At 50.9% G+C, this 21040-nt stretch overlaps 1 protein-coding gene and 1 non-coding gene across 16 annotated transcripts; both read left to right on the top strand.

Moving 5' to 3' along the window:
* Positions 1-561: 561 nt before the first annotated feature.
* PTCH2 (patched 2) lies at positions 562-15845 on the top strand. 15 transcript variants are annotated; one of them, XM_003990026.6, is made up of 22 exons: positions 572-966; positions 1413-1605; positions 7211-7400; positions 7507-7576; positions 7767-7858; positions 8482-8677; positions 9269-9390; positions 9539-9686; positions 9766-9897; positions 9988-10143; positions 10228-10320; positions 10659-10784; positions 10878-10996; positions 11111-11459; positions 11605-11917; positions 12009-12151; positions 12238-12418; positions 12549-12829; positions 12939-13076; positions 14317-14459; positions 14544-14643; positions 15057-15845. In XM_003990026.6, the coding sequence occupies exons 1-22, from the start codon at positions 895-897 to the stop codon at positions 15321-15323; spliced, it is 3624 nt and encodes a 1207-aa protein (XP_003990075.3). In that variant the 5' UTR covers positions 572-894; the 3' UTR covers positions 15324-15845. The 15 variants fall into 15 exon arrangements, with proteins under 15 accessions (XP_044891654.1, XP_023114394.1, XP_023114395.1 ...); XM_019836895.3 differs by having other exon boundaries at positions 566-966; positions 10878-11459; positions 14928-15070; XM_019836893.3 differs by having other exon boundaries at positions 568-966; positions 1464-1605; positions 10878-11459.
* Positions 15846-18134: 2289 nt separating this feature from the next.
* Positions 18135-18248, top strand: LOC111562014. The gene has a single exon (XR_002745075.1). It is a non-coding gene; the product is annotated as a U5 spliceosomal RNA (small nuclear RNA).
* Positions 18249-21040: the final 2792 nt, after the last annotated feature.

Raw genomic sequence — 21040 nt, 5'->3', positions numbered from 1 at the left:
ATGACCGATTCATGTTGTTTTGAAGGTTGTCTGCCAAGACAACAGGGCCACAACACGTACAAAGGCAGAAACGCCTGGAATAGCATGGTGCCTTTAGGAAATTACATGTAACTCTGTAGGGCTGGAAAGAACATCGGGTGGGTGTGAAGGAACTATGAGAGAGGCTTTAGTTAGATCATGCAGGGCTCCGCGCTCCAAAAGGGCTTTGTGTTCTAGAGCAATCATCAAATTTGCATTTTAGAGAGATAACTCTGGCTTCAGTGGAGAGTGGACTGAAAGGGGCAAGTGTGGAGGCAGAAAAGAGCGAAAAGGAGTCTTTGGGTCTTGGCGGGTCAGTCAGCAGATACCCTTTCTCAGCACTGGCGTCTCCTAGCTCATACTTGGCCAGCGCCGTGCGTCCTCGGGATCTCCCTCCGTGCTTCTCCCCCAGGGCCCCGCAGGCGGCTGGGGAAGCAAGGCGTGGGGTGGCCCTGCCTGGGTGGTCTCCTGCCCCGCCCCCACCCGCGGCGCCGTTGCCTAGCAGCAGATCCGGCCGCGCGGCTCCGAGTAATTTACGGATCCCTCAGCCAATGGGAGGGCGTCGTCCCGGCCCTCTCCCTTTTTCTGGGGCTAAGGACGCCTCCTCACTGCGTTCTCCGCCTCTTGCCGCGCGGCTTGTCGCGGGCCGGTAGCTCTGCCTGAACGCGGGACTGACTCCGGCACCCGCATCTCCTTGCGCTCTTCCCCCTCACAGCCGCCGCTGCTCACCAGCATCCCACCCCTCACCCACGCCGCGTCTAAGCGGCCCCACTGAGTCCCGACGCCGGGCCCCGCAGTACAGGGGTACCAGGCCAGCCTATGGAGAATCCCAGATAACGCGAGTTGGGGGCGCCCACGCCCCCCATCCCCGCCAGCATGGCTCGGCCGCCGCCACTCCAGGAGCTGCCCCCTGTCTATACACCCCCAGCTCGAGCCGCATCACCCCAGGTGAGTGGAGTGGAAACGGGTTAGAAAGATTGGGACCAGGTCTGGAGACCCCAGGTCTGTCACTCAGCAAGGTGTGATGTCTCTAAAGTGCAGGGTGTTATTGCCCACCCCTTAAGGGTGTGTGTGCCTTTCTGTGTCTCCTCAACATCTGGCCGGTGAGAGTGTGTCTGGGTTTCACCTCTGTCCACCTGAAAACAGATGTATGTATATGTATTCTACTCTCAGAAAAGGGGTCTGTGCCTTCCTTGGGTGTGTATTGGGTGGGTGGCAGGGAATAGAGTTAAATCTTTTCCAAGTTTGGGCCTGTGTCTCTGTAGGTCCTACCTGTCCTGCATCCAGAAAGCAAGAAGCTAGGGCTTGGGCAGAGGGTGTACATAAGGAGAAAAAGGAAGGATTTCATGCATTGTTGCAGTAATGCCTGGCTGACCCTTCTCTTTCCATCCCAGATCCTAGCTGGGAGCCTAAAGGCTCCACTCTGGCTTCGTGCTTACTTCCAGGGCCTGCTCTTCTCTCTGGGCTGCGGGATCCAGAGACACTGTGGCAAAGTGCTCTTCCTGGGCCTGTTGGCCTTTGGAGCCCTGGCACTGGGTCTCCGTGTGGCCATCATTGAGACAGACCTAGAACAGCTCTGGGTGGAAGGTGAGTTGTGGACACTAGTCATAGCTGCTTGGATATGGTGAGCCTAAGACAAGAACAGCGTGAGGAGCTGACTACTGAGTTCTAGTGGGCTTGGCTCTGGGTCTGGAAGGGGTACCTGTCTGCTAAAGCCTGGGCGTCTGGGAGCAGTGCTCCCTCCCACACCTGTAAATGGACATCTGCAGATGATGGAGTCCTGTGGATAGGTATATAGAATAGTTATCTGTGAGCATGTGTGTGTTTATTTAGCAATTATTGCCAACTTTTTATGTGTATTTTTTATGGCATGGCAGGGTTTGTAAAGGCAACCAAACTAAGACCCATCTTTCAGTAGCAAGGAAAGTAAAATATGTGTTAGGATGCAATATAATGTAGAGCAGAATGTGATTACATTGAATAAGAGAAGGCAAGGAGAGATCACACCTAACCAGGAGAATCTGGAAAATTAGAACTGGGCTGGGGAAACTGAGTAAATCATCTGGCAAGCCTCCATGGAGAGGTCCCATGCACCTAGGCCCCCTGCAATTAGTGGGAAAAAGCGGCACAGGGTCTGCACTTTGAGGCAACAGTGGAGTCAGATGCAACCAAATCCTCACTTCCTAATGGAAGCGTTAAAGATGGTTTCTTATTAATAATTTTGGCATAACTCTTCTTTCCTGAGGCCTGGTTTCATATGTTAGCCCTTCAATAGAGTCAAACTCTTACCTGGTCTTTCCTGGGAAATTTGCATTTGTGGCCTCCCCCAAACCTCCCCCAGCCCTGGCCCACACCCAAAGGCAGGGCCAGGTTAGAGTCTCACACCCTTGAGTTATTTCAAACACTGGCAAGCCCTAGGATGCACAGCAGATGTTTCTTGGAGCCTGCCCGCCTGCCTGTTGGGCTCCCACACCCCATCCCCACCCTGCCCCAGCCCTCTGCAGGCTCACACATACATATCCACTCTAGGCCAGCCCTGGGGTCCAGAGCAGATGTTTCTCTGTGCCTGCCTGCCTGCCTGCCCCCAGCCCCAGGACACACATGTGCATACACGCACATACACATACCCCCACCCACACACCACTGCTGCCTGGGTGGTCCCAAATGACTGTTGGATTTCCTGCTACAATAGAAGCTGTCTCTCCCCTCTTCCTCTTTCTCCATTTCCCAGAGCTTTCCCATCTAAACACTGCTTGAACCTCCATGTTCCTGTTCCTTATCTTCTCTCCTATTACTCCAGCACAGGACAAGCTAGATCCCACCAGATTTTTTCTGCTGTTTGTGGAAGGGTGATATTAGAGGGTGGTATCCAATTCCTAGGGCTTTTTCCTTTATTTCAGAATCCTGCTGTGTCCTATATCAGCTAGAGCTGGGGGTGAGGTCAAAGCAATGATCCTGACCTGATCTTGTCTCTGTACATCTATAGTTGAGGCTTCTCCCAGCAATGCCCTAGGCAATGAGGAGCTGATCAAGGTGAGGACTGAAGAGTATTTCTCTATTCCTTTCCTGTTTTGCTAATACAGGAAGCAAAGAAAGAAGCAGGACACTCACTGGCTATCAGAGTTCTGGACCAGAGTTCAGGGTCCCTTACAACTTTGCCATGGTGAGAGACTTGGAAAGTAACTTGTCCTTCCTGATCAACTTTAAAGCTAAAAGGCCCAGAGATAGATTGACCTCTAAAATTAAAAAAAACACAACACATAGCCCAACCAATACTTACAGGAACAGTGAGAGAGATGGTTTGAAATTGGAGCTATCCCTGAAAAGAAGGAACATGTAGCCATTCTATCTAGAAGGCAGGATGCAACATATCAATTGGTGGAACGACTATCCACTCAAAGACACAAGGCTGAAACCTTGGGAGTCAGCCTCAGTTCTTCTTGCTTACCTAACTGGTTACTAAGCCAGCAAATTCTTCTTTGTTAACCTTTCTCATAACAGACTCCTCCTTTCCACCCATGTGGCCATTGCTCTAGATGAGGCCTTTCTCAGTCTCTGGTAGTACACTCCTGATTGTATCATTTGATATGCTTTTAGCCACGCGAAAGAGAAAAAAAAAGGAAAGGAGGGTGGAGGAAGGAAGGAAGAAGATTGATTTATTATCCCTGTAACAAGAAATCTGGTAGTACACAGTAGAGAAGTTCCAGGATGGTTAATTCAAAACCTAAGGACATCAGTAAGGACACAGGTTCTTCCTGTCTTCTCCTCTGCCTTGTTCAGCATGTTGGCCTTTTGTCCTCAGGCTTACCACCTCCTTGTCCCAAGTGGCTATTGCAGTGTCAGAAAAGGGACGTCATCCCGTCCTGTCTGGGGGAAATTTTGGAAGTGAGGGAAATTTTACCAGAAGCCCCCAGCCGACTTCCCATTTGGTCACTTTGGCAAGAACTGTGTAGCTTCATATGCCTAAACCCTTCACTTGGCAAAGGCAATGGAATTACTGTGATTAACTAATCAAATTCCACCCCCCTGAGGCTGGGGAGGGATCCAGCTGCCCTGAATCACTGGGCCTTTCAGAGAATGGCCAACAAAATCAAAGTCTGTTAGAGAAGTGACCAATCTTCTGCAAGCCTCACCTTCAACTCTGCCTCTACACTGCCCTCCTGTGGTGTATATAAATCTGGCCAAGTCCATCCCCTGCTTAGAGTCCTTCTACCACTTTCTGTTAGAGTCTGGGGAGACTCCAGAATCCAGTTCCTTAGCACACATTCTAGGCCCTCGCAACCTAACTTGATTTCTTCTCTAGCATTGTCTCTCTTTCACTCAGCAATGCTGAGTCTTTGACAGTTCCCTACACATAACTTGGCCCAGAATGCCCTTTCCTGACCTTCTTCCCTGGCCAATTTCTATTCATTCACAGTTCAGCTCCAGAATGTATTGTTCAGTGATGAAAAAGGTCATCTCACTTCTCTGCTCAAAAGCTACCATGGCTCCCAGTTCACTCCAAGAAAGCCTATGTCTTTGCTTATAGGCCCTTGCATGGAGAATTTCTGGACCAAGGATTACGAACATTTCTCAAGGTCTGATACATATTACAATATTGCTTTCCCCCAAATATCATACCAAATTACACTTTGGTGGTAGGAAGAGTCCACTCCTGTAAGCCAGCAATGAGTGCTATCAATTTTTTTTTTATTTTTGCTAGTTTGATAGACAGTAATTTACTGCTGTTTTAATTCACACTTACAGGATTACATATAAGGTGGGTTCTTTTTCCATGCTGGCTAGCCAGTTATATTCTCTCTTTTGTAAAGGCACAAAAGCATTCAACAGACTTGATTTTAACATCTGCTTCTCCTTTTCTCCTACTTCCTCCCCATTCAATCTTTGTTACTCCAAGTTCTTTCTCGTTTTTCTGTCCCACAGTCTCTCTCCCAGCAGCTATTAAATAACAATTCTTGTCTGTACCTACTATGTGTTGGGCAGTTAGTGCTTTGCCTGTATTGATGCTAATTCTACCAAGGTAGGTATTGTCCCCACTTGACAGATGAGGAAACTGAGGGTCAGAGAGGCTAAGTAATTTTCCCAAAGCACAGACTAAGTGTCAGAGCCAAGGCTCAAACCCAGGTCTGTACAGTTTCCAGGCTCTCCCTTCCACCTGCTGTCTCTTCTTGCCCGCAGAATACATCCCAGTTCATCTGTCCTCATGTCTATCATCATCATTGTTGTCAGTAGAAGTTTACCTTTTGCTTTTCCTCATTTTTTCTTAGGATTCCTTATTTTCTTTGATGTTATGCTTTACATTGCCAGTATTTCTCTTGCTTTTTTTTTTTTTTTAAGTTTATTTATTTTGAGAGAGAGTAAGTGAGAAGGGTAGGGGCAGAGAGAGAGGGAGAGAGAGAGAATCCCAAGCAGACTCCACGCTGTCAGCACAGAGTCCGATACAGGGCTAGAACTCACAAACTGTGAGATCATGACCTGGAGCCGAAACCAAAAGTTGGACGGACTGAGCCACCCAGGCACCCCTCTCTTGCTTTCTTGATAGCCCTCTCTGGGTTCCTTCCTTCTCCTGTGCATCCCTCCCCTCAGCAAAGTCACTTACTATGAAGAGCTTATTTTTGTCCCCTCCTGTCCCTCCTTGTAGCAGGTTTGGCCTAAGCCTGGTGAAATAAACACTGTAGTACAGTACAGACCTGGGGAGGAAGGAGAGTCAGAAAAGGAAGAAAAATATGTGGAAGCAGGCAGCATGGCTATGGGAGGCTACATTCGTGAGAGAGGGCCAGGAATGTGATTTGAGTGGGAAAATGTGAGCAGATGGGCAAATCTGTGTTGGGGGGTTGCTACTAAGGGTTTGGGACTCTCATGAGTAAGGAGATTATATGGGCTTGAAAAAGAGATTGGGAGGGGCACCTGCGTCGCTCAGTGGGTTAAGCATCCAACTCAAATTCAGTTCAGGTCATGATCCCAGGGTGGTGGGATCTGTGCTGACAGAGCGGAGCCTGCTTGGGATTCTTTCTCTCCCTCTGCATGCCCCCACCCTGCCCCAATGTGAGCACATAGGCACTCTCACACACTCTCTCTGTCTAAAATAAAGCAGAAAAAGAGATGGGGGACCATGATGATCACCGATGGGGCTGGAGCCTCAGAGAAGATATACATGTGGGCCCCAGGAATGGCAGTGACCAACAGGCAGAGGTCCTGGACAGGTGGAAGCAGAACTGGGCCTAAGCCCAGACCAAGTCCATAAAGCCTCAGGAGTGATTTGGCACTTGCCCTTGCCCTCCTCCAAACCACAGGCAGGCCATATCCCCTCACAGCGCCCCTCCCCTGCTAAGCCCCAGTTAGAGACCATGACTCTGTGGCCAGTACAATGCTGGACTTGAGGGTTGCCAAGATCAAGGAGACTAAGGCAGGCCTGGCGCTGGGTCTCCCTGTTGCCTGGACAGTGAGACTGGTGAAAGGGATCTGGGAACGTTTTCTTCCCCTTGGTCCATGTTGCTGTCACCTCTGCCAGGGTACGTGAGCTGATTCCAGGTACTTCTTGCATGAGTGGAAGCAGTATGTTGACAGCGTCACACTGAAAGACTATCTGATCCTCCCTCTCACCTGTGCCACCACAGGGCCCATTATTACCAGGCACTTCCATCCCCACCCTCTTGGCAGAACAATTTGCAAAAAGATGTATGGCTATAAAGCATTGCCTGGGACAACCTGAACTAAGAACCAGTCCTAGCACTAGATCTGTTCTTTTAGAAGACCCTCCCAATGGCAACCTCTCTATTGGTCCCTTTTGTCCCTCCTTGTCTTCCTTACCAAAGCAGAGAGGGACTGAGTGAGGGCTCCTTTACCAGGATACCTCCAAAACCGCAGCCCCGACCCAACTCATACTGACCTCTCATTTTGAAGTTATTTGCTCCAAACCTAGCCAACCTGATTCATGCTTAAATCTTAGACGACACAAGAATTCCATAGAGCCATACAACTGAGGTCTCTCACTTCCCTGCAAAGCTCCAGATTCCAGCCAGAGGGCCAGGAGCCTGTGGAGTGAGAATGGCCATCAGGGGAAAAGTAGGGGCTCCTTTCAGAGCACTTCTCCCACTTTTCCTGGGAAGCCTCAGCAGGCTAGGGTCCCACATTCCCCAGAGCTCCAGTCCACTAAAGCTCTTTTCCCCAGCTTTCTCTCTGTCTCTGGCAGTGGGCAGCCGGGTGAGCCAGGAGTTGCATTACACCAAGGAGAAGCTGGGGGAGGAGGCTGCGTACACCTCCCAGATGCTGATACAGACCCCACACCAGGAGGGGGAGAACATCCTCACGCCTGAGGCACTGGGCCTCCACCTCCAGGCAGCCCTTGCAGCCAGTAAAGTGCAAGTATCACTCTATGGAAAGTGAGTCTGGCTGAGTCCCTGAGCAGCTGGGAGTGAGGCATGCTGTGGCAGAGCTGGCATGGGAATCTGCCTCTTCTGCTGATCTCTTGTGTCCTGGCTATTCCAGGTCCTGGGATTTGAATAAAATCTGCTACAAGTCAGGAATTCCCCTAATTGAAAATGGAATGATTGAGCGGGTGAGTACCCTGAGCTGTTCTTTGAGATGGGGTCAAGGCGGAACCTTTTCTGCAGCAGGGGAAGGTTCTCGGAGATGGGGAGGCTAAAAGTCAGGAGGGGAGGGGAGGGGGTTGCAGAGGGCATTCTACAGAGATTGTGGAGAAAGGAGCCCAGGGACAGGACTGATGTGGCCTGGGATGTCCCTGGCAGATGATTGAGAAGCTGTTTCCGTGCGTGATCCTCACCCCCCTCGACTGCTTCTGGGAGGGAGCCAAACTCCAAGGGGGCTCTGCCTACTTGCCGTGAGTGCCACCACAGCTGCTCCCAGGCCCTGCTTCCTAGGCCGGGACTTTCCCAGCAGAAGAGAGGGTGGGAGTAAAGATGATGATCAAAACCTTACTAAGGGCCTAAACTACCTGTCAGGCCAGGGCCAGACTGCCCCAGGGCTCTCTCCACACCCACCTTCTCCTTTCCTCTGAAGGAAAGGCAAACTGGCCTTATTTAGACAAAACAGAACAAAGATCTGAATGAAGGAGAAAAAAAGATCCCCAGAAAGAGACTTTGCACGGGAGAGTTAACTAGGTATCAGCTAAGCTGTTGCCAGACTAAAAAGAAAACCTGTTACAGGCAGGTGCCCATATGGTTATGTATTAGAACCAAAGATAGATGCTTGGGAAGGGACTCAGTGGGGCTTTTTCTTGGCCTTGTCCATGTATTAAGTACTATCTGTCCTCCATCTCACTGCAGCAACCTGGTAAGCTGGTGTAGCCTGGGAGCTCTGGGAAGCTCAACATTGCACACCCTTCATATGGAGGGACAAATGAACAGCTAGGAGGAGGGTAGGGTACAGCAGGGGTCCCCTAGCAGCATTTTGGAGGGAGGGAATTGATCCTTTATCCTCACCAACCATGGGCTCTCCCCTCAGTGGTCGTCCTGACATCCAGTGGACCAACCTGGATCCAGAGCAGCTGCTCAAGGAGCTGGGCCCTTTTGCCTCCCTTGAGGGCTTCCGGGAGCTGTTAGACAAGGCACAGGTGGGCCAGGCCTATGTGGGGCGGCCCTGTCTGCACCCTGATGACCTCCACTGCCCACCTACTGCCCCTAACCATCACAGCAAGCAGGTGGGTTCCAGCCGGGTTTGCCAGGGAAAGGCTATTTTTCTTCCCTTTTCCCTCCTCATATGTTCTGAGAGAGCAGATTGTGCTCTGTCTCCCATTTTCTGGACATCGTTACCCTGCCCTCACTGTGCTAGATACCTGAATACCCTTTCCATTCAGTTCTCCTAAGGGACCTTCAAGTGGTATATGAATCCCTTGGTCCTTTTCTAAGTCCAGAAAACCTGGACTTCATCAAAATAGATTTGTACAGAGAAACTGAGGACCAATTAGCTAAGCACAAGTATCATACCTAGTTTCCTGAGTGTCTCTGTGTCCCTGTGAATGTGAACCTTTTTCCAAAACCCACCAAAGTTACTCCAGCGCTTCCCAGAAGCCTATTTCCAGGCCTCTTCTCCCTCTTGTGGCCTCCTCTCTGCAGGATAATAGCTGTTCACTATTAGGCAAGAGACTCAGAGTAGGCAAGAAACTCAGGAGAATACTTATCTACACTTCAGGCTATGGAACCCCATGGCAGGCATGGTTCCAGCCCAGGGACCCCGAGTTAACCCAGAGCCAGAGCCTTGAATAATAAACCCCCCTCCTGTCCCCCTCTAGGCTCCCAATGTGGCTCAGGAGTTGAACGGTGGCTGCCATGGCTTCTCCCACAAGTTCATGCACTGGCAGGAGGAACTGCTGCTGGGGGGCATGGCCAGAGACGCCCAAGGACAGCTGCTAAGGTAGGGCCTTCATGGGGCCTGGTAAGGGGGCCCCAGGCATGGGAATCCACACTCTGATTCTAGGCGGCTCTGGCAAAACCCCCCTGTGCAGCTCCTGCTGGGCGTTCAGGCCAGCTCTGCCCCCCAACTCTCCTCTACCCCTCACCAGGGCAGAAGCCCTGCAGAGCACCTTCTTGCTGATGAGTCCCCGCCAGCTGTATGAGCACTTCCGAGGCGACTACCAGACACACGACATCGGCTGGAGCGAGGAGCAGGCTGGCACAGTGCTGAGGGCCTGGCAGCGGCGCTTTGTGCAGGTCAGTGTGCAGAAGGGCAAGGGCGGCGCCCTGAGGCCGCTCCCTCCTCCTGCCCCTCAGATCCACCCTGTCTCTCCAGCTGGCCCAGGAGGCCCTGCCTCAGAATTCATCCCAGCAGATCCACGCCTTCTCCTCCACCACCCTGGATGACATCCTGCACGCTTTCTCTGAAGTCAGTGCTGCCCGTGTGGTGGGAGGCTATCTGCTCATGGTGGGTCCTGCTCCCGGCACCTTACCCCACCCTCTGCCCGGTGCTCAGCCAGGAAGCTGCTTTCCAAGACTGTGCCCTCCTTCCCCACAGCTAGCCTATGCCTGTGTGACGATGCTGCGCTGGGACTGTGCCCAGTCCCAGGGTGCTGTAGGCCTTGCAGGGGTGCTGCTGGTAGCCCTGGCAGTGGCCTCGGGCCTCGGGCTCTGTGCCCTGCTTGGCATCGCCTTCAACGCTGCCACTACCCAGGTACACCAGGACTACAGGGCACACTTGGGGTCCACAGTCCAGGCTCCTCAGTTCCTCCAGCTGCCCACCCCTGTGCCCCTCCAGGTGCTGCCCTTCTTGGCACTGGGCATCGGTGTGGATGACATATTCCTGCTGGCACATGCCTTCACAGAGGCTCCACCTGGCACCCCTCTCCAGGTGAGGCCTCGTTCTCCAGCCTGGGCTCATCTGAAGCGGTTTAGCATAGGGTTAAGAGCCTCTTGGCTTAGGTGGCCTTGGGCTGGTAATTAACCTGTCTGTGCCTCAGTTTTTCTCATCTGTAAACAGGGGTAATAATAGTGCTGGTGTCGTGAGGGTTGTTGTGAGGATCGGTGATAACTCAGGTTGAGTGCTTAGAACAATGTGCATGACACGTGTACAGTACTCAATACCTGTTAGCTGCCGTGTGGTTATTGTCCCTCCTCTGCCATCCCAAGCTCCCAAGCTTCCCCTTCGCTCTACCTTGAAGACCCATGGCTCCTCCCCTGTCCTGGCAGGAGCGCACAGGCGAGTGTCTGCGGCGCACAGGTACCAGCGTCGCACTCACATCCATCAACCACATGGTTGCCTTCTTCATGGCTGCCCTAGTTCCCATCCCTGCACTGCGGGCCTTCTCCTTGCAGGTGAGGCCTCAGGAACAGGGCCCAGGCTCAGGGTGAGCATGAAACAGGGGGCATGCTTCATCAGCCTTTGTGTCCCTCTTGTCCATCCCCCAGGCGGCCATAGTGGTTGGCTGCAACTTTGCAGCCGTGATGCTTGTCTTCCCGGCGGTCCTCAGCCTGGACCTGCATCGGCGCCACTGCCAGCGCCTCGACGTACTCTGCTGTTTCTCCAGGTACCGTCCCTGCATCCCCACCCCACCAGGCCTCATCTCCTCGGGCCCCATCACTTCCTGTCCCCTCACCAGCATTTCCACAGACCTGCCACCCCCACTCTCTGCCTCTTCCAGCCCCTGCTCTGCCCGCGTGATTCAGATTCTGCCCCAGGAACTAGGGGATAGGACAGTACCAGTGGGCATTGCCCACCTGACTGCCACAGTTCAAGCCTTTGCCCACTGTGAAGCCAGCAGCCAGCATGTCGTCACCATCCTGCCTCCCCGGGCCCACTTGGTGCCCCCACCTTCTGACCCACTGGGCTCTGAGCTCTTCAGCCCAGGAGGGTCCACACGGGACCTTCTAGGCCAAGAGGAGGGGACAAGGCAAAAGGCAACCTGCAATTCCCTGCCCTGTGCCCGCTGGAATCTTGCTCATTTCGCCCGCTATCATTTTGCACCCTTGCTGCTCCAGTCACACAGCAAGGTAAGACTCTAGGCCTGGAGAAGTTGGGGTGCACCAGGCAGAGACTTAAGTGTCTCTGGGCCCCAAGAAGGGTAGACGGCCCATGCCACCTCCTGAGGGCTGGGGCACATCCCTGGGCCTCCAGCTTAGTTGCCATTTCCCACAGGCCATGGTGCTGGTGCTCTTTGGGGCTCTTCTGGGCCTGAGCCTCTACGGAGCAACCTTGGTGCAGGATGGGCTGGCCCTGACAGATGTGGTGCCTCGGGGCACCAAGGAGCATGCCTTCCTGAGCGCCCAGCTCAGGTACTTCTCCCTGTACGAGGTGGCCCTGGTGACACAGGGTGGCTTTGACTACGCCCACTCCCAACGCGCCCTCTTTGATCTGCACCAGCGCTTCAGTTCTCTCAAGGCCGTGCTGCCCCCGCCTGCCACCCAGGCGCCCCGCACCTGGCTGCACTATTACCGCAACTGGCTACAGGGTAAGAGGCAAGGAAACTGGCAGGGGGGGCTGTTGTGGGCAGAAGCCCCCAGGGCTGCAGGCTGACTGTACCCTACCTTGTTCTCCCCTAGGAATCCAGGCCGCGTTTGACCAGGACTGGGCTTCTGGGCGCATTACCCGCCACTCATGCCGCAATGGCTCTGAGGATGGGGCCCTGGCCTACAAGCTGCTCATCCAGACCGGGGATGCCCAAGAGCCTCTGGATTTCAGCCAGGTTGGAAGGGGGCTGGAAGGGTCAGGAAGCACAGAGAGGCTGTAGGCCTTACGGGCCCAGGCCTTCAGCTCTCTCTGCCTCTGCAGTTGACCACAAGGAAGCTAGTAGATAAGGAGGGGCTGATCCCACCCGAACTCTTCTACGTGGGGCTGACCATGTGGGTAAGCAGTGACCCACTGGGCCTGGCAGCCTCACAGGCCAACTTCTACCCCCCACCTCCCGAGTGGCTGCACGACAAATATGACACTACGGGGGAGAACCTTCGCAGTGAGTCTGGGGGGAAGCCCAACAAGAGCCTCAGCCTGGGCCCACACAGGCCCTGTCCTAAGGCCCTGCCCTCTCCTCCTTGTGCTCACTGGCCACCCCTCCTCTCCCTGCTGCTCCCTACCCTCCACAGTCCCGGCGGCCCAGCCCCTAGAATTTGCCCAGTTCCCCTTCCTACTGCATGGCCTCCAGAAGACTGCGGACTTCGTGGAGGCCATTGAGGGGGCCCGAGCAGCGTGCACCGAGGCAGGCCGGGCCGGGGTGCGTGCCTACCCCAGTGGCTCCCCCTTCCTCTTCTGGGAGCAGTATCTGGGCCTGCGGCGCTACTTTTTGCTGGCTATCTGCATCCTGCTGGTATGCACTTTCCTCGTCTGTGCCCTGCTGCTGCTCAATCCCTGGACGGCTGGTCTCATAGTGAGTCCTTGCAGGGATGGGGCAAGAGAGACCCATGGCTCCCCACCCCTGTCCTGCCCAGCCCGTCATCCCTTCTCCCAGGAGCCTGAGTGAGCCCTGCCTTCCCCAGGTACTGGTCCTGGCGATGATGACTGTGGAGCTCTTTGGCATCATGGGTTTCCTGGGCATCAAACTGAGTGCCATTCCCGTGGTGATCCTTGTGGCCTCTGTAGGCATTGGTGTCGAGTTCACAGTTCATGTGGCTCTGGTGAGCACAGGCACTGGGGGATGGGTGGGCCAGCTGATTCAGTGTCAGGCAAATATTTGTCAAGCACCTACTATGTGCTAGGTACTATTTAAGGATTGGTTTCAAAGCCTTGTTTGGACGCAAAAAAAAAAAAAATTGGGGATACAGGGGCGCCTGGCTGCCTCAGTCCATACAGCATGGGACTCTTGATCTCAGGGATGTGAGTTTGAACCCCACACTGGGTATAGAGATTACATATATACATACATACATACACACACAAACCAACTTACAACAAGATTTGGGGATATAATACCAGTACAGACAGGCTTTACCTTCAAGGAGCTTATATTTTAGAGGGTAGAGATAAACAATAAACATGTAAACAACGAAATAAGCAGTCATTTCAGCAGAGAGGACGGGACAAAGGCCTGACCAAAGTGGGGACAGAATGGAAAGTGAGAAAACAGGAACCAACAACTCTTTTGGATGGCTCTACCGTGAAGGGATCAGAGAAATGGGGGGTGGTAGCTGGATGGCGATGTGGGGCAAATGAAGGATTCTTCCAAGAAAAAGATGGTAGAAGTGAGGTGGGCTCAGCCTCTCCCACAGCTCTGTGTTCTCTGGCAGAGGAGGAGTGGGAGCAGAGGTGGGGGCCACAGACCAGCTGTGGTTAGACCCCACAGGCAGCTCCCTTTTTTCCACCATAATAGCCCTGTTATTATTCTGATTGTAAGAACAATATATAAGAACCTTGAAGGAGGGAAAAGTCAGCACGCAGAGAGGTACAAAGAAAGAATTAGAAATCCTCTGAAATCCCATCCAGACAAGTAACTGTGACCATTTGGTGTCCATCCTTCTGGACCCAGGATCAGCAAACTTTCTGTAAAGAGCCAGACAGGAAATATTTTAGGCTTGGCAGGTCACAGTGTCTCTGTAGAAGTTCTGCAGAGGTAGCACTAAAGCAGCCATAGATATATGTAAATGAGTGGGTGTGGCAGTGTTTCAACTAAACTTTATTTACAGAAACAGGTGACAGGCTCTGTTTGCCAACGATTTTAGACATCTCTGTGTCTCACCAGACATATGTATACAGTGTTACTTAAATAGACTCATGCAAAAATAAATAAATAGACCCATGCATACTTCCTGGATAGTTTCCAGGAGCTCAGTTTACCTGACCTGTGAGCCCTAGGGACAGATGAGAAGTTGAGGGCATGGCTGGCCAATGAGCAGCTATAGGGCCTCCTTTCTCCCCCAGGGCTTCCTGACCACCCAGGGTAGCCGGAACCTGCGGGCTGCCTGTGCCCTAGAGCACACATTTGCTCCCGTGACGGATGGGTCCGTCTCCACATTGCTGGGTCTGCTTATGCTTGCTGGTTCGAACTTTGACTTCATCATAAGGTAGGGGAGGCATGGGGCAAGGAGGTAGGGCCTGCCTGTACTGGCCACAGGGGCGACCCAGGCTGACCACTTACCTCCACACAGGTACTTTTTCGTGGTGCTGACGGTGCTCACACTCCTGGGCCTCCTCCATGGGCTCATGCTGCTGCCTGTGCTGCTGTCCATCCTGGGCCCCCCACCAGAGGTGACCATACCCTCCCCCTGCTTCCAGCCCAGGGGATGGGGTGGGACAGGCAAGGGAAGAGACAGAGCCAGGACAAAATCTCATTGGCCAAAAGACAGGGCTCAATTCACAAGGACCCTCCCCCTGAGGTCAACCGAGGGTAGCAGCCTCTCCCTTTGCCCAAACACCATGCCCCTGTCCCTCAACTTTCCTGGCTTCTTTATGGGACCCACCTTAGTGTTTAGGGTCAAGAGCAACATGCATGCAGAGTTTGTCCCAGGCCTTGACATCCTGTCCCTTGTCAGCTCTTATTTGCTGCTGGAAGCCAACAAGGGCCACAACTTCCCAACAATCAGAGTGATGCACCAGTGAGCTGCTGAAGGGGACTGAGGTCCTGGTACCCCTGGGCTCACTGGGAGTGGTGTCTCCCCCAGGTGGTACAGATATACAAGGAGAGCCCAGAGGTCCTCAGCCCTCCAGCTCCACGGGAAGGAGGACTCAGGTGGGGGTTGTCCCCCACCCTGCCCCAGAGCTTTGCCAGAGTGACTACCTCCATGACAGTGGCCCTCCACCCACCCCCGCTGCCTGGTGCCTACATCCACCCAGCCTCTGATGAACCCACTTGGTCCCCTGTTGCCACACCAGCTGCCAGCGGCTCCAACAACCTCAGTTCTAGGGGACCATGCCCAGCCACTGGGTGACAGAGCACCTGAAGCATGGAGACCCTGCTTGGGTCACATGAAGTCACTGGGAAGCAGTGGGTGGGTTATTGAATGCAGGACAGACACCTGGAGAGCCCTGCTGCTGCTGCTGTCTGCCTGCGTTCCCTTTCCTGCCTCAGCCATCACAGACCTCCCTGATACCCATGCAAAACCAGCACCCTCTGTCTGGGCTGGGAGAACAGCCTTGCACACCTGGTTCTGTGTTTGTGCCTTTCTGCGTGGGGGTAGAAGCCAGCACCTCAGGCTGCGGTTCATCCCTTTTCTCCCCGCCCTCCCATGTGCTACTGGCCCCTCGCAGGCCAAGCCTGGGGGATCCTCTAGCACCCTTTGCTAGTCCTGGCCCCCCACTGCTTGGTAACTCCTGAGTAGGCCGTCCGTATCTGCCCTCCTTCTACCACGTAAATTATTTATATGAAGATGTTTATTTTTGTAGTTTGTATAGATTTTAGCTATGCTGAAAGTTTTATTTTTAAAGAGTGAAATATATTCTATATGAACTCATCTCAAATGACTTTGGTGCTTTTCTTTCAAACAAACTTGGGAGTTTGCAACTAGAGGTATCATGGTCTAAGTTCCTGGGGCTACTCTAGTCCTGAAACGGAAGGGCCCCAGGTTCTAAATTTTTGTCACGTAACGTTGGTCTATTTATTCACCTGGCAAGTGAAGGTCATATTCAACAAATATACTGTGGTCATATAGTTGGTAACAGGACCTGGGGTAAGTGCTTAGTATACCAAATGATACAAATGTTTTTGGTGACACTGCTGTGTGGCTTTCAGAGCCATCATAATCCAGCCCTGCACACCTCTCTGTTTCAGCAGCATGGTGGAGGGTGGGGGGATGGGCGGGGGCAGAGCCATGCAACAGGTAGAAGGTAAAATGGAAGCAGATAGAGAAAGTAGCCAACTGAAACAGATGGGAATAGCAAAGTCTGGGGAGACATTTTAGGAGTTTATGTCTAGACCATCTTCCAAGGCAAGAGGCCTCTGCAAATCAGCAGCCTGGTGCCCCAGAGGCACCTTTGGCCAGGCAGCCAGGGGATCCACAGGGGGAACTGTCCTGAAACTGAGATTGTGCTAGTGGCCAGTGAGGTGCTATAGTTAAGCTATCTGTTCTGTTCTTATACAGAGGGCTAGAAGATTCTGGCCACACTTCTGGGCTAGATTACAGCACCTCACCCTATGAGGTGAGGGAGGTCTTTAATTATCTTTCCTCAAACTATTCCAGGTCTCAGTCTCAAGTGATACAAATATGCACAGTGGGTTCCAGCCACTCACTCACCAGGAACAACCACTGCCTTCTTATACCCCACCCACCAGGCTAAAGGCCAGAAAATCATGTTCTGACTAAATATAAAATAAATTCATTTAATTAAATACATGAACAAACCTATAGCAGTTGAATCAACACTAAAATAAATGCCTAAAAAGACCTTGAGTAGTTGGCTTTGAACCTAAAATAGGGGGTGCAAGGGATGGAGGCTGGATTTCAAGCCAATAGTGCCTGGGTGGAGGGGCTTTTGAGTGGAGCAGAAGAGCTCACCAGGCTGGACTAGTGCAAAAGATGTCAGTCTACTGTGCTGCTTAGCAGCAGACGGACCCAGGAAAGTTAGTTAAACTCACTGTGCTTCAGTGTTTTCATCTGTGAAATGGGAAGATTAGAGCCTATCTCGTAGGGTGCTATTTCTTTTCCTCAGGATTTTCAATGAAATTATTTATGTAAGAAATGACCTGGTATCTCATAAGTGCTCCCTAGTCTTGTAGTGTGTATAGATACTAACTGTGCTGAAAGTTTTTGCTCTGACTGCTCTGACTGGAAAGGTGTCCTGGTGTGGCAGCAAACTGATTCCAGCCGATTGGAGTTCGACCACCCCAAGAATGCTCAATCCAGGGGTATGAATCACCTCCAGTCTCCGAGACAAGTCCCAGGCCTTGCGGGGCAGCCCACCCTGTGTGGTACCTCACACTACTCAGTCCTCTGACTTAAATTCCCTCTCATGGCTCCCCATCATGGACAAGACGAAATCTAAGCCCTTTCCGGGCGCAACTCACTCTAGCCTCTGCCATCATCCAGCTCTCTCCCAGACAGTGTCTAGCCGGACTCACACCCTCATTCAGACACACCACACTCTAGACAGGCTGAATTACTTTCAGTGTGCACCTTACACAATTTCACAGACGTCATTCTCTCTGCCAAGGACACTTTTCTTCCTTGATGGAACCATCCTTTAATATTAGTTGGATGCCATCTCTTCCGGGAGGGGTAGTGATGTGCCTCCTACGAGGTCCCAGGGCCCCTGAGGACTCTGCTCAACCGTTTCTGCTTCGGTCCCAGCACTGGGGGCAGGGGGTGGAGGGTGTCCCTGCCGGTAAGGCTGTACTTCAATAACTGGGACTAACAATCCCAACCCCTTGGTAAAGAGCTCGGCACAGGCACCGGCGGGAAACGCCCTTACCTCTCTGGGCAAACGGGGCACGGGTTCTCGTGTGGACTGCAGAGCTACTACGGAGGCATCACCCCAGCGCCACCCCGCCGCCACAGCTGGTGTCTCCCACCCGCCCGGAGACGCCTGTGATTTGCATACCCATGGTGCACCACGAAAAACCAGTTTCACGCTGCTGGAGTTCCAGCCCCACCAAGATTTCTGCGCTGTTTAGGGCATACTACCTGTTAGAAATCTATGGTCTATAGAAATTCCAAGCAGGAAGCATGAACCGTGCAGACACTGAACAACCATAAGTGTGCTAAGTGTTGTCTTGCTCTAGGGAATTCCAGAGAGGCTGGGGGAGTATGCTCTGGTTTCTCTTCAAATCGCATAAATCTTTCGCCTTTTACTAAAGATTTCCGTGGAGAGAAACAATTATGAGTCTTTACCCAAATTTTTTGAGGCCTCGTTTTGAGGCTAATTTTTATGGTTAAGAAAAGAAGTGATCCAGCTTTCATAATACGTTGTGACTTTTACTTCTGGGTGGGTATAGTCCCTGCTTCCTAAAAAAATAAGTGTGAGGTGCTTTTTAGGTTTTTCTGGGAAGGTATTTCAGAACCGGTGTGGGTAACACTGTAGTAACTAGCTTCTTCATTTATAAAGAGCTTAGCTTATTAGTGACACCAAATGTTGAAAAGGTTGGATAGATAACATGGCCAGATAAGTAATTTATAATCTCGGTGGGGAGAGCCATGGAGAAATGGATATACGGCTAGGATATATGGCTAGCCGCCACATGAGTTCTTGGGTTTTAGACTCAGATTCTCCCATTTGTCTGTATTTTCTCTGGCTTTTTTTTTTTTTTTTTTTTTTTTTTTTTTTTTTTTTTTTGACGTTTACTTTTCAGACAGAGTGTGAACGCGGCAGGGGCAGAGAGAGAAGGAGACAGAATCCCAAGCAGATTCCAGGCTCAGAACTGTCAGGCTCTGACTGGAACTCTTGAGCCACAAGATCATGACCCAAGCCAAAGTCAGATCAGATGTTCAACCTGAGTTCATGACCTGAGCTGAAGTCAGATGTTCAACCGACTGAGCCACCCAGGTACCCCAGCATCTTCTCTGGCTTTAACTACATACCATGTCATGGCTGGTGACCTCCATAAATTTACAGCTGGGATCAGTGATGGCCATATTCAAAGCATAAGCTTCAAGCAACCATATTTTACTCTACCCTGGTCCAAGAAGAGCTCTTGATGGATTCATACAAAACTCTCCTCTGTAACTATTCTTAGACTGTACCTCATTCCCTACCGCCCCTTTGTCCTAATCTTCCATACAACACACACAAATTGTTTTAATGTAAATCTGATCACACACTCCATTCTCCAGCCTGCACAAACCCCTCCAAATGCCTTTCTCCAGGACATGTGGTTTGTGCCCCTCGTCCTTTAGGTCTCCAGTCCTGAGACTCCAGAGGTCCACCCTCACCACCCTGTATGAAACAACCCCACTCCCACCACATCACTCTTTATCCTTTTAATCTGTTTTTTTTTTTTTCAGAGTACAAACTACTTCCTGAAATTATATCATACATTAATTTCTTTACTTGTCTGCTGTATGTTTCTCCTAGAATGTAAGTTCCTTGAGGCAGGGAATTTACCTTATTCTCTGATGGATCCCATGACCCTAAATCAGTGCCTTTCACATGAACACTCAATACTTATGGAACAAATGAACGGATTCATATATATATATATATATATATATATATATACACTAAATATTTTTAGATATTTAATTTATATATTGTCTAAATGTTTAATATAGTTCTTAGGAAGGTTAGCACTTTACAAAATTAACCTTCCTAAGAACTCTATTCAATAGATTCTGTTTTTATCTCCATTTCAAAACAAGGAAACTGAGGCATAGAAAGTTTACCCTACTCAAGTCACAAAGCCAGAAAGTGGTGGAGCTAGGATTCAAACCCAGGCAGCCTAGATCCAGAAGAGACATACTCTTAATCACTGTGCTACTGATGGGGTTCAGGACATGCTACCCCAAAATATAGTATCTTGGCATATTGAATATTTTAAGCAATTTGAGAAATCAGAAGAGTCACTCTTACTGCCTCATCTCACCCTGGCCCCATCTCCCTTCTCCCTTGAAACAGGTTATAAAACCCTCAAGTGAGAGGTGCCCTCCTATACTGGAGGCAAGGAGTCATCCTTATCTCCAGAGTCAAAGGGACTCCACGAAGAATCCAAACAGGTTTTGCTAAATTTCCCCATTTACTACACTTACCTCATACCCTTTAACCCATTATATCCTCCATCACTATCCACTCTTCATCAAACCCAGCATAAAAATACTCTGGTTTAGGGGTGCCTGGGTGGCTCAGTCGGTTAAGCAGCCGACTTTGGCTCAGGTCATGATTTCACACTCTGTGAGTTCGAGCCCTGTGTTGGGCTCTGTGCTGACAGCTCAGAGCCTGGAGCCTGCTTCAGATTCTGTGTCTCCCTCTCTCTCTGACCCTCCCTCGTTCATGCTCTGTCTCTCTCTGTCTCAAAAATAAATAAACATTAAAAAAAAAATTCTGGTTTAACCATTTCTTCTAGTCTTCATTTCCTTATGAAGGCTTTTGTATTGCTAAAACTTATATCGGTATATGTGCTGATGAAGTGAGCACACTAAAACTTAATATTGGAGTACCAGTCTGGCTCAGCCGGAGGACCATGTGACTCTTGATCCCAAGGTCGTGTGAGCCCCACGTTAGGTGTAGAGATTACAAACATACATACATACATACATAAATCATATTAAATAAATTTGTATGCTTTTGTCCTGTTAATCTATGTCAGTTTAATTTTCTTTTTAATTTTTTAAAAATTTATATCCAAATTAGCATATAGTGCAACACTGATTTCAGGAGTAGATTCCTTAGTGCCCCTTATCCATTTAGCCCATCCCCCTCTCCCACAACCCCTCCAGTAACCCTCTGTTTGTTCTCCATATTTAAGAGTCTCTTATGTTTTGTCCCCCTCCCTGTTTTTATATTATTTTCATTTCCCTTCCCTTATGTTCGTCTGTTTTGTCTCTTAAAGTCCTCATGAGTGAAGTCATAAGATTTTCATCTTTCTCTAATTTCACTTAGCATAATACCCTCCAGTTCCATCCACGTAGTTGCAAATGGCAAGATTTCATTCTTTTTGATTGCTGAGTAATACTCCGTTGTAGATATATACCACATCTTCTTTATCCATTCATCCGTCGAT

The sequence above is a fragment of the Felis catus genome, chromosome C1 (genome assembly GCF_018350175.1).
Source record: "Felis catus isolate Fca126 chromosome C1, F.catus_Fca126_mat1.0, whole genome shotgun sequence".
Lineage (NCBI taxonomy): Eukaryota > Metazoa > Chordata > Mammalia > Carnivora > Felidae > Felis > Felis catus.
The sequence above is the reverse complement of the archived record's forward strand: the minus strand, read 5'-3'. Positions and strand labels throughout refer to the sequence as shown.